At 39.1% G+C, this 12536-nt stretch overlaps 1 protein-coding gene across 5 annotated transcripts in view; it reads left to right on the plus strand.

Moving 5' to 3' along the window:
- The first annotated feature begins 2181 nt into the window (after window positions 1-2181).
- Window positions 2182-12536, plus strand: part of LOC127415916 (forkhead box protein O3-like) — a 40179-nt gene continuing 29824 nt past the window's right edge. Inside the window, exons 1-3 of one of the 5 annotated variants that reach the window (XM_051654927.1) lie at window positions 2182-2430; window positions 2541-2815; window positions 2925-3637. In XM_051654927.1, coding sequence (XP_051510887.1) covers window positions 3098-3637 — 540 coding nt within the window. In that variant the 5' untranslated portion in view covers window positions 2182-2430; window positions 2541-2815; window positions 2925-3097. Of the gene's footprint in view, window positions 2816-2924; window positions 3638-12536 lie in introns of all 5 variants that reach the window. The other 4 variants (XM_051654928.1, XM_051654929.1, XM_051654926.1 and 1 more) reach the window with 4 other exon arrangements.

Here is a 12536-nt window from a genome sequence, read left to right on the forward strand (position 1 = left end):
TTGAAAAGATATGGTGTGAATAGAGGGGTCTTAAGTCGAAACCTGTACTTGTTCGTCCACACAATGAATGTAGTGAAATCTTTGTGAGTGGATGAGCAACGGCATTTTTCTGCCATAGAGCTACTTGTTGTTGGACATGCAATAGTATCACAGAATGGTAACATTCAAATATCAGATTGGTGGGTGCATGAAGACACAATTCATACTCATTCACACAAATGTATGGAATATGGGTTCTATATGCTTGCTTTACTGATATTTGAGTCTAAAGCATAATAGTTACTAAATTCGCATAAATGTAGCGTGATTAACCTCCCAATTAATGCTATTGTTCGCTGATGCGCACAGGTGAAATATGGGCGCACATTCCTTCAGAAACATCAGTAACGCGCACCGTCGACATCACTGCGCCATTCAGAAAATACGCATCTCTGTAAGAACAAAGACGTGCTGGTGTTTTGGTAAGACTTGTGACGAGGGAGGCGGGTATGAACGTCACTGTAGAAGTGAAGCGCCACAGCAAAGGAGAGAGTAAAGGCGTTTAATATTTTTGATTATGAATTACGTCATGTGTATGAATAAAATCATGCGGGCAGCAGGGGGCGTGTCATGCCCCCACACAGGATTAAAGGGCCAACGTGGGGAACTTGGCTAACTTACCTTAAGACATGAAGGTAAATCTATGTCATTCTGTACATCTACATTTGTCGTACATCTAAAACTGCGAGTGTTCTGAAAGAGGTCCCACTATTAACTATTTTAATTGATGAACATAACTCTAGTGATTGGATATTTTAACCATCAGAGATCCAAGCACAGAGGTTGATGATATATTGTGCTTTGCACAACACTTTATTACATACTGTAGTAGACCTACTTCTACTAAATGACTCTCATCATTACTGCTGCTATTTCCACTAGTACTAGACAGTCCACAGTGTACCATCCACTGATTATAAAATATTGATTATTTACAATCTTTTGTTTTGAGGTGAATTTTGTGACTTTAGAAAACAGTGGCAGTCCATGAGAAAATCTGAATGAATGTCGATTCATCCCTTTTCTTTAACAAATAAAAAAAGGAGCTAAAATCGAGGTTATAGTGAAGCACTTACAATCGAAGTGAATGGGGGCAATTTTTGAAAGGATTTAAAGGCAAATGAAGCTTATAATTTTGTAAAAACACTTACATTTATTTTCCTGTTAAAACTTGTGTATTATTTGAACTGTAAAGTTGTTTAAACTGCAGGATAACAGGGTTTATGGAATTATGTTGGCATAACTGCAAAGTTATAACATTTGATATAACTATAAACAGAAAAGGTTACTAAGCAAGTGATTTAATCACACTAAATCACGTTAACCCGCATATTACTTCTTGTGACTATACTTTTAAAACAATTAGTATTTTATGTTTACAGATTGGCCGCATTCACTTCCATTGCAATGTCTCACTGTACCCCAGATTATTGCTTTTTTTTTTTTTTTTTTTTTTTTAAAGGAAGGAAAAATCTAAATTAATAATTGTAGTAATCAATATTATGCAACCAACGCTGTGGATTGAGTTTAACTTGTATTGAACCCCGAATATTCCTGACTATTGTGTGACTTTAGCAAGCTATGATTTTTAATATGCAACTTTATACCACTAACTGTTGTTGTGATAAGTCAGAGTGTCTGTGAGTAGTTTTTTTTTTTTTTTTTTTTAACTTTTGTAATAAAAAGTAGAATTTGTTTAATTGCTGTAAACAAACATTTTAATTCTACTATGAGATTATGCCGAAAAAAAAGAGAGATTTTTTTCTCAGATTTGTAATTACTACCACATTTGCCACACTTACTCCTTTAACTCTGCATGCACCAACATGTTGGCTACTTGTGTTACCTAGAAATGTTGTCTCAATCTACAGTATATTCCTCATCATATTTCTAGATAAGGCTGTTTGTAACAACAATTTCTAACAACTGAATCTATATTTGGAAATACGATAAACTGATACGGGCACTTGTGTGACTTGTTCGAACATGTCCTCTCGCCTGTTGACAGCTGCACTGGAGGAGAGCAGGGGCCCTTTAAGAGGCGATCCCACGCGCGGACGCTAGGGGGCAGGTCCTTCTCAGTGGTAGAAGCTGCGTTTCTATTCTGCCCTCCTCCACCGCAGTCAGTCAGTCCAAAGTTGAGCTCGCTTGAGTGCTGACAGACAATTAAAGCTGATAGCCCTCCTGTGTCTGCAGATAGCTAGGAACTTTTTGGAAGGGACTTTTCTGCAAAGTACAACAAAACTCTGCGTGACACACGCGCGCACTAACAAGACACTGACAATGAGCGGGAGCCGCGTCTTTACCTTTAACGGTTAAAGAGACTCTGGAATTATAAGGGACATCGGGTCAATCTGGCAATTGACAACAAAATATCACTGCATTCTGCAAGTACGCGTTGTTTGCTTTCGCTCGTGTTGCTCGTGTCTTGACATAACAGCATTTTGATTCATAGCCCCGCTGTGTGTGCTGCGGCTCTGACCATTCTTTTGTTACTACAGTGACTTACTGCTTGTGATGGTTGTGTGCGGTGACGTTGTGGCGCTTTGTCCGTGGCTGTTGACGAGGTGCGCTGGAGAGATAGTTGTATTACATCAGTGCACCAAGTGACTGGGAGTGCGACACAGAGAGGAGGAAGACAGCGGGATTTGACCAGGTCTGGGTTAATGGTGTGAGTGTAAGCGTTATTGTATATATATATATATATATATATATATATATATATACTCATGCATGTAGTTAATTACTATTGCACGGAGATTGATGTTTCCATGAGGTAAAATAATAACTGATTTTGTCATTTGTCAATATAATACTCATTTGCTTATGATGATTGATATATATTTCTTAATTGCATATTGTATTTGTGTCTTTCTGAAACACAGGGAGAGGTGTTAATGTTCGTTGAGATTTGCACTAGACGCTCAAGAAGCGTTCAGCACCATTTAGAGTAGAAAAGACGCATTCATGGAATGCGACTGTGACCGCGTCCCACTGCTTATCTAACTTGTGAACTTGCGAGTACCGGGGGAGAGACGGAGAAAGCTTAAACTAGGCGATGGCGGAGACAAGCCTGGAGCCACTGTCTGCCCTGGATGTTGCCATTGATCCGGACTTTGAGCCGCAAAAACGGCCGAGATCATGCACTTGGCCGCTGCCGGAGTCCAGCTCGGTGAAGCCTGCGTCCAACGACACTGACATCATCCCCGAGGAAGAGGATGATGAGGATGACAGCGCGATGGCAATACACGCAAATGGCACGGGTGCAGGAGAGGACAGCGGCAGTCCAAGCATGGCCGAGGGACTGCTTGCCACAAGCGGTCAAGAGAACATGGGTTCCCCGCTCTCCTCTCAGTCCTCACCCTCGACCACAGCGAGCCCGGGGGTAAACGGCCAGGGCAGCCAACAGCAAACTCCCCGAAAATCATCCGCGCGTAGGAACGCTTGGGGCAACCTGTCATACGCAGACCTTATTACTAAAGCCATAGAGAGCGCCCCAGACAAGAGACTGACACTGTCCCAGATCTATGACTGGATGGTCAGAAGCGTCCCGTACTTTAAAGACAAAGGCGACAGCAACAGCTCGGCCGGTTGGAAGGTAAGCGCTCCGCTAGAATGAGAGAGAATGTGTGCGCGCGCACGCGCGTGTCTGTGTGGGCTCGCGTGTGATAAGGAATGCACGTGTTTGTTATGTTTCTGTGTTTTTCTTCAATTTTGTACTGATGTCACTCTATATCGCAACAAGAAACACATGTTCTAGCGTGTTCCTGCATGTTTGGCCACGCGTGATTACGCGCAGAGAAGCAGAACCGGAAGAGGTTTCTTGGGTTCGCGTGCACATGACTGAATGGTGTAGAGGGCTTAATGATGTCACCAGTAAACAAACAATTTCTCCGAACGCCAGCGTAAAATAAATAGCGAGTTACCCACGGTCGGTATGGAGATTTCGTCTAACAAAACATTGTAATCAACTGAAAAGTTTATTTAGATGGGCTCGTGCAATACTTCACCCTGTTATTTTGTAGAAACATAACATGTCCTGTGGAATAGATGGGGCATTCTTGTGATTATGTTTAAACCCTTAAAAATATCCACACAGCCACGCCTAAAACATGTCCATATATTTAAACACGCCTATGTTCATATGCACACACACTCACTCACTATGTTTTATATAATTGTGAGGACTCGCCATAGACTTCCATGCATTTTTTGGATTTTATACAGATCTAACGATAATTTCTATCCCCTAACGCTAACCCTACCCCTAAACCTAACCCTCACACTCACTTTTTGCATTTTTACATAAAAAAAAACAAAACAAAAAAAAAACAGTTTAGTATGTTTAATAAGCCATTTCCCTCGTGGGGACCGCTGGCTGGTCCCCACAATGTAGGTGATCTCAGGTTTTACTATCCTTGTGGGGACATTTGGTTCCCACAATGTAGTATAAACATGTACACACAAACACACACACACACACACACACACACTACTGCTTACGTAAAACTTGGCATGGTAAATTTACCTGAGATAGAAGCTGCCAAGATTGTTTATGTAGGCGTTGAATGGCATTAGGAATTACGTAATGACTCAGAATGGTGCGAGGTTCTCCTGAGAAGTCAGTGTGCACAACTGCCTTCAAAGGCAATGTTATTGCCATGGGCCAGTGCCAACACAAGACATATGGGCCTTTCACTGACAGAGCCAGGGTGGGTTGGGGGAGGGGGTATATGGATGGGGCTGAGGTGGGGTAGTGGGTCCAAGGTCAAGGGCTGAGTCTGCTGCAGGAGGCCCAGCTCACCTGTCCCATTGGCTGTAAATAGCAACGAATTAGAATAGTGAAAGATGAGTTATTGCTTGGACTGTGGCAACAGCAAACTATGTGGACTCCATCTCAGCGTGGAACTGTTTGCACATCGACTCTTCTAGCATTCAGGACCTTGTATGCATGCACCCCAGCCAAAACGATCATATTTCTCAAACAGCTATGCAAAACATTATTCAACAGTCAAACATGTTTTATGATCAAATACTATAACCACAATTATAGCACGAATACACACAAATAAACACACCTCCCTAAGGTCTTAGATTTTTCTTCAACATTGGGGGGTTGCAGCGTGAAGCATTTACATGTTTCCATTGATCATGGTATAAATATGGGGGGGAGGGGTGTACTTGCTTGTTTTGATTATTGGGGGGGGGGGGTTACCTCCCCTCTTCTTTTTGTCAGATGAGTAGTACAGTGCCTGTTCCCATTTCTGTCATCTAGAAAAATCTCTAACCATGTTCCACTGAACTTTGCGTTCTTGTCTTATTTAACTCGAGCTGTAAATATGAGACACATTCCAGCACACGCCTGATGGACTCTGAGCAGATCTCTGTACAAAGTGAGTATACTGGTGTTCACAGCCTCCGATTAACAATGCTGTAATAAACTGAGAAAACTGTTCACATGCAGATTCACATTTAAATAAAAATGGAATCATTTTTAACTGATATGTACACAGTATGACAGATATGTGCACACAAATACAAACATTATTTATTGAATGTATATCCATCAAAACCAATGAAATTGGATAATCATTAATAATAATTAAAGACTTCACAGGTTGATACCCCCCTGAAATTGTGTATTACAATTTCTTCATGTCTGTATATTATTAAAGTAAAATACTATGTTCGCTTGACTGTGAGCAGCTTGTAATAGAGAATCTCAATAGAAATGCGAGAGAACATATGAGTACACCACAGTGATGCCCTAGGCATTTTAGGACATGTTTGCAAAACCTGTAACATAGGGCTGGCTTTGTGCCAGCTTGTCTAATTAGGACTGCAGCGAGAGGAAAAAAAAAGAGGAGTAAGCAAATTAAATTGAGAAACAAAAAATGCATACTGAAAGAAGATAGGGTTCCCATGGATCCTTAAAAAGTCTTAAAATGTCTTAAATTCAGGTTTCCAAAATTTAAGGTCATAAAAAGTCTTAAATTTGGGAGCAGAAAGACAGGAATCGTGATATGACCTAATGTGATTATCAAACTTAAAAAGAATACGATTTAATAAAATAAATGCATGCGCTGCGTCTTTCAAAGTGAAAACGTGACTGTTGTATTTTCTCCAAGCATGCAGGGGCTTGTGAGTGTTTTCAGCTGTTGCGGAGCAGTTCACAATCATTAGGCCATATCGGAATCGAATTTATGACAAGCGATCACTAATGAGCAATTGTTGATGATGATCATGTAGTGTTGATGAAATTTGACAATGTTTACTTTTAATTGCTTATATTATAATATGTTGTTGATTATTGTAGGAGTGGGCATTTTGAGCATTTTACAAACTGCATTTTTGCACCCCTGATGGGCACTTCGGGAAGGGGACGTCACTCGAAGAGTCGCTCCAAACAAAATACGTTTTTTTTTTTTTTTTTTAACAAAGGGACTTTTTACAATACTTTTAGTGAATAGTAAATTCAAACTGTAATGCCATGCTCTCTATAGAGAGCCCACATCAAGAGCTTTGTCCTTTGTAGTGAGTAGGGCATAGGGATGATCACTTTAGATTGGAATTCGCCCTTTATATCCCTTATTTGTTTGAGTGAGCAGCTGGAAAAAGTGAAGTGCAAACATTTCAAAATAAGAGTCCCTGGTGTGTTTCAAAGTTAAAGTGCCTTTAAAGTTAAAAGTTCCAAGCTATGAACCAAATCCCCAAAACCCCCATAAAGTGCATCTGGAATTTAAATACATTTGGTCTTTTGTAGCCTCTGTCTGGCCCTCCCCATCATTGGCTACCAATTTAAAAAAAAACTATTGGTAGACTAACTGGCTTTCTTTCAACACATTATCGAATCAGCACAATTCAGTATCGGTCGACCTCTAATTTGTATTTATTTATATAATGGTACATAAACCAATTTTAATTTGATATACATGTGGAAAACATGTCTTGAGTATTTTAATCTTGCATATAGCCTACCCTGTTTTACTGATAAGCAATGTTAAGGCCATGTTGAATGTGTGCCCCCACCTGTTTAAGTAAGAGTCTGTGATACATGATTTATTTTGAGATTGTGTTGGTTTATTTTGGTATGGGGATACGGTATTAATTTTATTTGTTCAGATCTTGAAAAAGGTCTTAAAAAGTCTTACATTTGATTTTAAGAACTCTGCAGAAACTCTGGAAATTAGTAGGCTTAAAATGGCTTATACAAGCACAAAGACTGGGATGGCCAGATACAGATGAAAAAATTACAAGAAGTTGCATCACTATGGCTACCAGATCGTTGGTCATTTCTCTGTTCTAATGAGAGGGTTTGAATTTCATTTGATCTCATAAAGAGGTTCCTTTGTTCCTGTAGAACATACTGATGTGACTGCATGGGAGAGAGAGGTGGATTGACTGTTATTGCAAAGGTGACAGTATGAAAATGCTATGTATTAATTTAATGATCTGGCTATACATTCGGAAATGAATGTTCATTAATTCAGTGTTTGAAAAAGATCAAGCTTCTATATATTAATCTTGTATAAGGTTTCTCATGCAGGTGTAGAGGTGGTGAGATTGTATTGATTTATCATTCCTCTTCACAATGTGCTTCAGCAGTGACAGATTGCGCATCCACTGCCAAATTATGTACTTTACTCTTTTTAAATAGTCAGTCTTTTAATTATTTAATGCTTCAAGCATTAATTCAGGTCATTTTATTAAATTTTTAAGAGTCAGTTCTTGGCTGAGAGTATCTCACAGTCACACACACTCGCACACATACACATTCATCTGTATCCTCTTATCTGTGTTATTATCATGCATAACCCCTCTGTTTATCTCACATTTAAAAATAATATGATTACACAACCTATAAATAATAAACTAAAATCGTAACATGTTGCAATATTCTTGTTCCTGGAACACTTACAATTCTGAGCAGCTATGCTAGATCTAGTTGAAATGTTTCAGTCACGGCAATGAGAATAGAAGGATCACCCCCCAGAGGGTCCATATTAAGAAAATTACACTTGATAAAGTTCCAGGGTGTAGGTTGGGGCTATTTTAAGTGTTTTCTGTTATCCATTTATTGTCAAGAGGGTGGGATAAACCATTTATAGATGCAACATTAATTTAATAAATGCACAGATGCATGCAGCATTGCACTAGAAGAAGTACCATACATTAAATCTGTACCTTTAAAGGCTATTTCGTCCAAAGCACAAAGGAAATGTGTGGGCTGTATGATTGCCAACACACTGCAATTGCTATAATTGTCCACTCATGGAGTCCACTTAGTGTGTTTGATTCTTCTGTGAATCATTGTGAATATTGGTGTTAAGTGCTTTTATGTGTGCATGGCTGGCATGAATCTTCGTGCTGTGTAATGTTACAAAATGCTGAGATGGTTTGTATATTTTTCTGTCTGGTACTGAAGCTACAAAGTACAGTATGAGTGCCAGAGAAACAGGCCAGGAAAGTACAGATGATGAGGCATTCTGTGTGTTTAGGAGCATGATTGGAGTGGTGATGGCATAGTGGACTAAAGCACTGAACTGGTAAGCAAAAGGTTGTTGGTTTAAAACCCACAGCCACCACCATTGTGTCCTTGAGCAAGGCCCTTAACTCCAGGTTGCTCCAGGGGGATTGTCCCTGTAATGAGGGCACTGTAAGTCACTTTGGATAAAAGCATCTGCCAAATGCATAAATGTAAATGATTGAAATACATTTAAGTGAAGGTTGTTGATTCACTATGGTTACATGCAAGGCTGTTGACATGGATGCACAGGTAGGCTGAGTGTTGTTTGATAAGGTGAAAGCCTGCTTTCTTACTTTCCCTTTACACTGTACAGACAGAACACACCACTGATAAGCCTGATAAGCATGTGGACCAAATCTTGATGGGGATTCAACCATCACCACTTACACACACTCTAACTCTTACAAATGCATACACTCTTTTTTTCCCCCTCACCCTGCAGACATTTTCATATTTGAGAACATTTGATTAAAACACAGACTTCCTGACTGGGTGGCGAATACAGCGGCCCATCAGAAGCAGATATTCTGTGGTAAGGACATTTGAATGTCTTTCTAGTTTAGCCCCTATTTCATTATCTTTTTCATGACAGTTCAAGTCAAGTAATTAAAAAAAAAAAAAAAATATATAGCACTTTTCACAACACACATCGTTTCAAAACAACTTTACAGGAAATCATGCTTTAACAGAAAATGAAACTGTAATATCTATGAAGTCTTAGAGTCATCATTGTGTAATTGTAAATTATGTATAAAAATAAATAATTAAATTGTTAAATAATAATTGTATTTAGAACTCCAGTGAGCAAGCCGAAGGCAACTGTGGCAAGGAACACAAAACTCCATACGATGATGGTTAATGGAGGAAAAGTAACCTTGGGAGAAACCAAGCTCACTGTGGGGGCCAGTTCCCCTCTGGCTAAACATCATGAATATAATGCCAATATTAGTTATTTGTGTGCAGTGCAAGTCATGGTTTAAATTTCGCAAACTAAGTAAGTGTTAAGTGCGAGTGTTTAAACAAAGATTTTGTATGAACTGGAAGATTAATGACTAATGTATTTGATGTCCATCCTGAATTAACTTCACATAGATGCATTGTCCTTTGTTAGTTTGCTGATGAAGGCTTTTGTTGGCAATTAATTTATAGTCTATGTGGGCTAAATTGGGCTAATATGATCATATTTCTTGGTTCTAGTCAGCACTCTGGCAGCTGCATTTTGAACCAATTAAAGTTTATTATTGAACTTGCAGTGCATCCTCCCAGAAATGCATTACAATAATCTAGTCTTGAGGTCATGAATGCATGAATTAGTTTTTCGGCATCAGCAGCAGAGAGCATGTGTCGTAATTTAGCAATATTTCTGAGGTGGAAATTTGATTTTCAAAGGACAGATTGGTATCAAATATAACACCTAAGTTCTTAGCTGTAGAAGACGACGTAACAGTACATCCATCGTGAGTCAAATAATATTTTAGCAGCTTATTTTTAGAGGTTTTTGGTCCAATAATTAGTACCTCTGTTTTGTCGGAATTGAGTAGAAGGAAACTTCTGGCCATCTGACCCTCTGCTAATTTGGAGAATTGTGAATTTACGTTGGGTTTAGTCGAAATATAAATTTGGGTATCACCGGCATAACAATGGAAACTTATTTCACGATTCCTGATAATATCTCCCAGGGGAAACATATATAAGGAGAAAAGCAGAGGCCCTAAAACTGATCACTGTGGCACACCATACTTAACTTTTGTTTAGTTTGATTCCTCGTTTACACATACAAATGGTAGCGGTTTGATAAATAGGACCTAAACCATGCTAATGCAAGTCCACTAATGCCAACATAATTCTCCAGCCTATTCAAGAGAATGTTGTGATCTATGGTGTCGAAGGCAGCACTAAGATCTAAAAGCACTAGAAGTGAAATGCAGCAACGATCAGATGATAAGAGTAAGTCATTTCTAACTCTGATAAGTTCAGTCTCTGTACTGTGATGGAGCCTAAATCCTGACTGAACTTGTTCATATATACCATTTCTCTGTAGAAATGAACATAATTGGGAGGACACTACCTTTTCTAGTATTTTTGACATAAATGGGAGATTTGAAATCAGTCTATAATTAGCCAATTCGCCACAATCAAGCTGTGGCTTCTTAAGCAGTTTGAAAACTGCCATTTTAAAGTTTCTTGGGACATGTCCTAATGATCGTTATGATCACTACTTTATTTTAAGAATGATAGTAGAATAGTAGTAGAGAGAATGATTTCTTTCAGCTTTTATTTCTTTCATCATATTCCCAGTGGGTCAGAAGTTTACATACACTTTGTTATTATTTGGTATCATTGCCTTTAAATTGTTTAACTTGGGTCAAAAGTTTTGGGAAGCCTTCCACAAGCTTCTCACATTAAGATGCTGGAATTTTGGCCCATTCCTCCAGACAGAACTGGTGTAACTGAGTCAGGTTTGTAGGCCTCCTTGTTCGCACACGCTTTTTCAGTTTTGCCCACAAATTTTCTATCGGATTGAGGTCAGGGCTTTGTGATGGCCACTCCAATACCTTGATTTTGTTGTCCTTAAGCCATTTTTCCACAACTTTGGAGGTATGCTTGGGGTCATTGTCCAATTGGAAGACCCATTTGTGACCGAGCTTTAACTTCCTGGCTGATGTCTTGAGATGTTGCTTCAGTATATCCACAAAATTTTCCTTCCTCATGATGTCATCTATTTTGTGAAGTGCACCAGTCCCTCCTACAGCAAAGCACCCCCACAACATGATGCTGCCACCCCCATGCTTCACGGTTGGGATGATGTTCTTCAGCTTGCAATCCTCACCCTTTTTCCTCCAAACATAACGATGGTCATAACAGTTCAATTTTTGTTTTATTAGACCAGAGGAAGATCTTTGTCCCCATGTGCACTTGCAAACTGTAGTCTGGCTTTTTTATGGTGGTTTTGGAGCAGTGACTTCTTCCTTGCTGAGCAGCCTTTCATGATATATCAATATAGGATTTGTTTTTCTGTGGATATAGATACTTGTCTACCTGTTTCCTCCAGCATCTTCACAAGGTCCTTTGCTGTTGTTCTGGGATTGATTTGCACTTTTCACACCAAATTATGTTCATCTCTAGGAGACAGAATGCGTCTCCTTCCTGAGCGGTATGATGGCTGCGTGGTCCCATGGTGTTTATACTTGCATACTATTGTTTGTATAAATGAACGTGGTACCTTCAGGCATTTGGAAATTGCTCCCAAGGATGAACCAGACTTGTGGAGGTCCACAATTTCTTTTTTTTTTGGCTGATTTCTTTTAAGTTTCCCATGATGTCAAGCAAAGAGGCACTGAGTTTGAAGGTAGGCCTTAAAATACATCCAAAGGTACACCTCCAATTCAGAACACCTCCTATCAGAAGCTAATTGGCTAATTGTCTGAAGGCATGACATAATTTTCTGGAATTTTTCAAGCTGCTTAAAGGCACAGTTAACTTGGTGTATGTAAACTTCTGACCCACTGAAATTGTGATATTCAATTAAAAGTGAAACAATCTGTCTGTAATCAATTTTTGGAAAAATTACTTAAAGTAGATGTCCTAAATGACTTCCCATAACTATAGTTGCTAATATTAAATCTGTGGCGTGATTAAAAAATGAGTTTTAATGACGACAAACCTAAGTGTATGTAAACTTCTGACTTTAACTGTACATGTTGTGACTTGATTTTTTGATAAGTTTTGTTAGCTCTTCATGATATATGACAGCGAAGGATTGAACTTGCTCGTGAGGAAAATTATGAGACACTGTTTTCTGAGGTGCTGTGGTTGCATAATTCCAGTTTTATTTCTGACGATTTCTATTTTATCAGCAATGAAATTCATGAAGTCATTACTATTGTGCTGCGACGAAATATCTGGTTCAGTCGAGGCTTTATTCCTGTCCAATTTAGCCACAGTACTGAATAAACACCTAGGATTGTTG

This window comes from Myxocyprinus asiaticus, chromosome 25 (assembly GCF_019703515.2).
Source record: "Myxocyprinus asiaticus isolate MX2 ecotype Aquarium Trade chromosome 25, UBuf_Myxa_2, whole genome shotgun sequence".
Classification (NCBI taxonomy): domain Eukaryota; kingdom Metazoa; phylum Chordata; class Actinopteri; order Cypriniformes; family Catostomidae; genus Myxocyprinus; species Myxocyprinus asiaticus.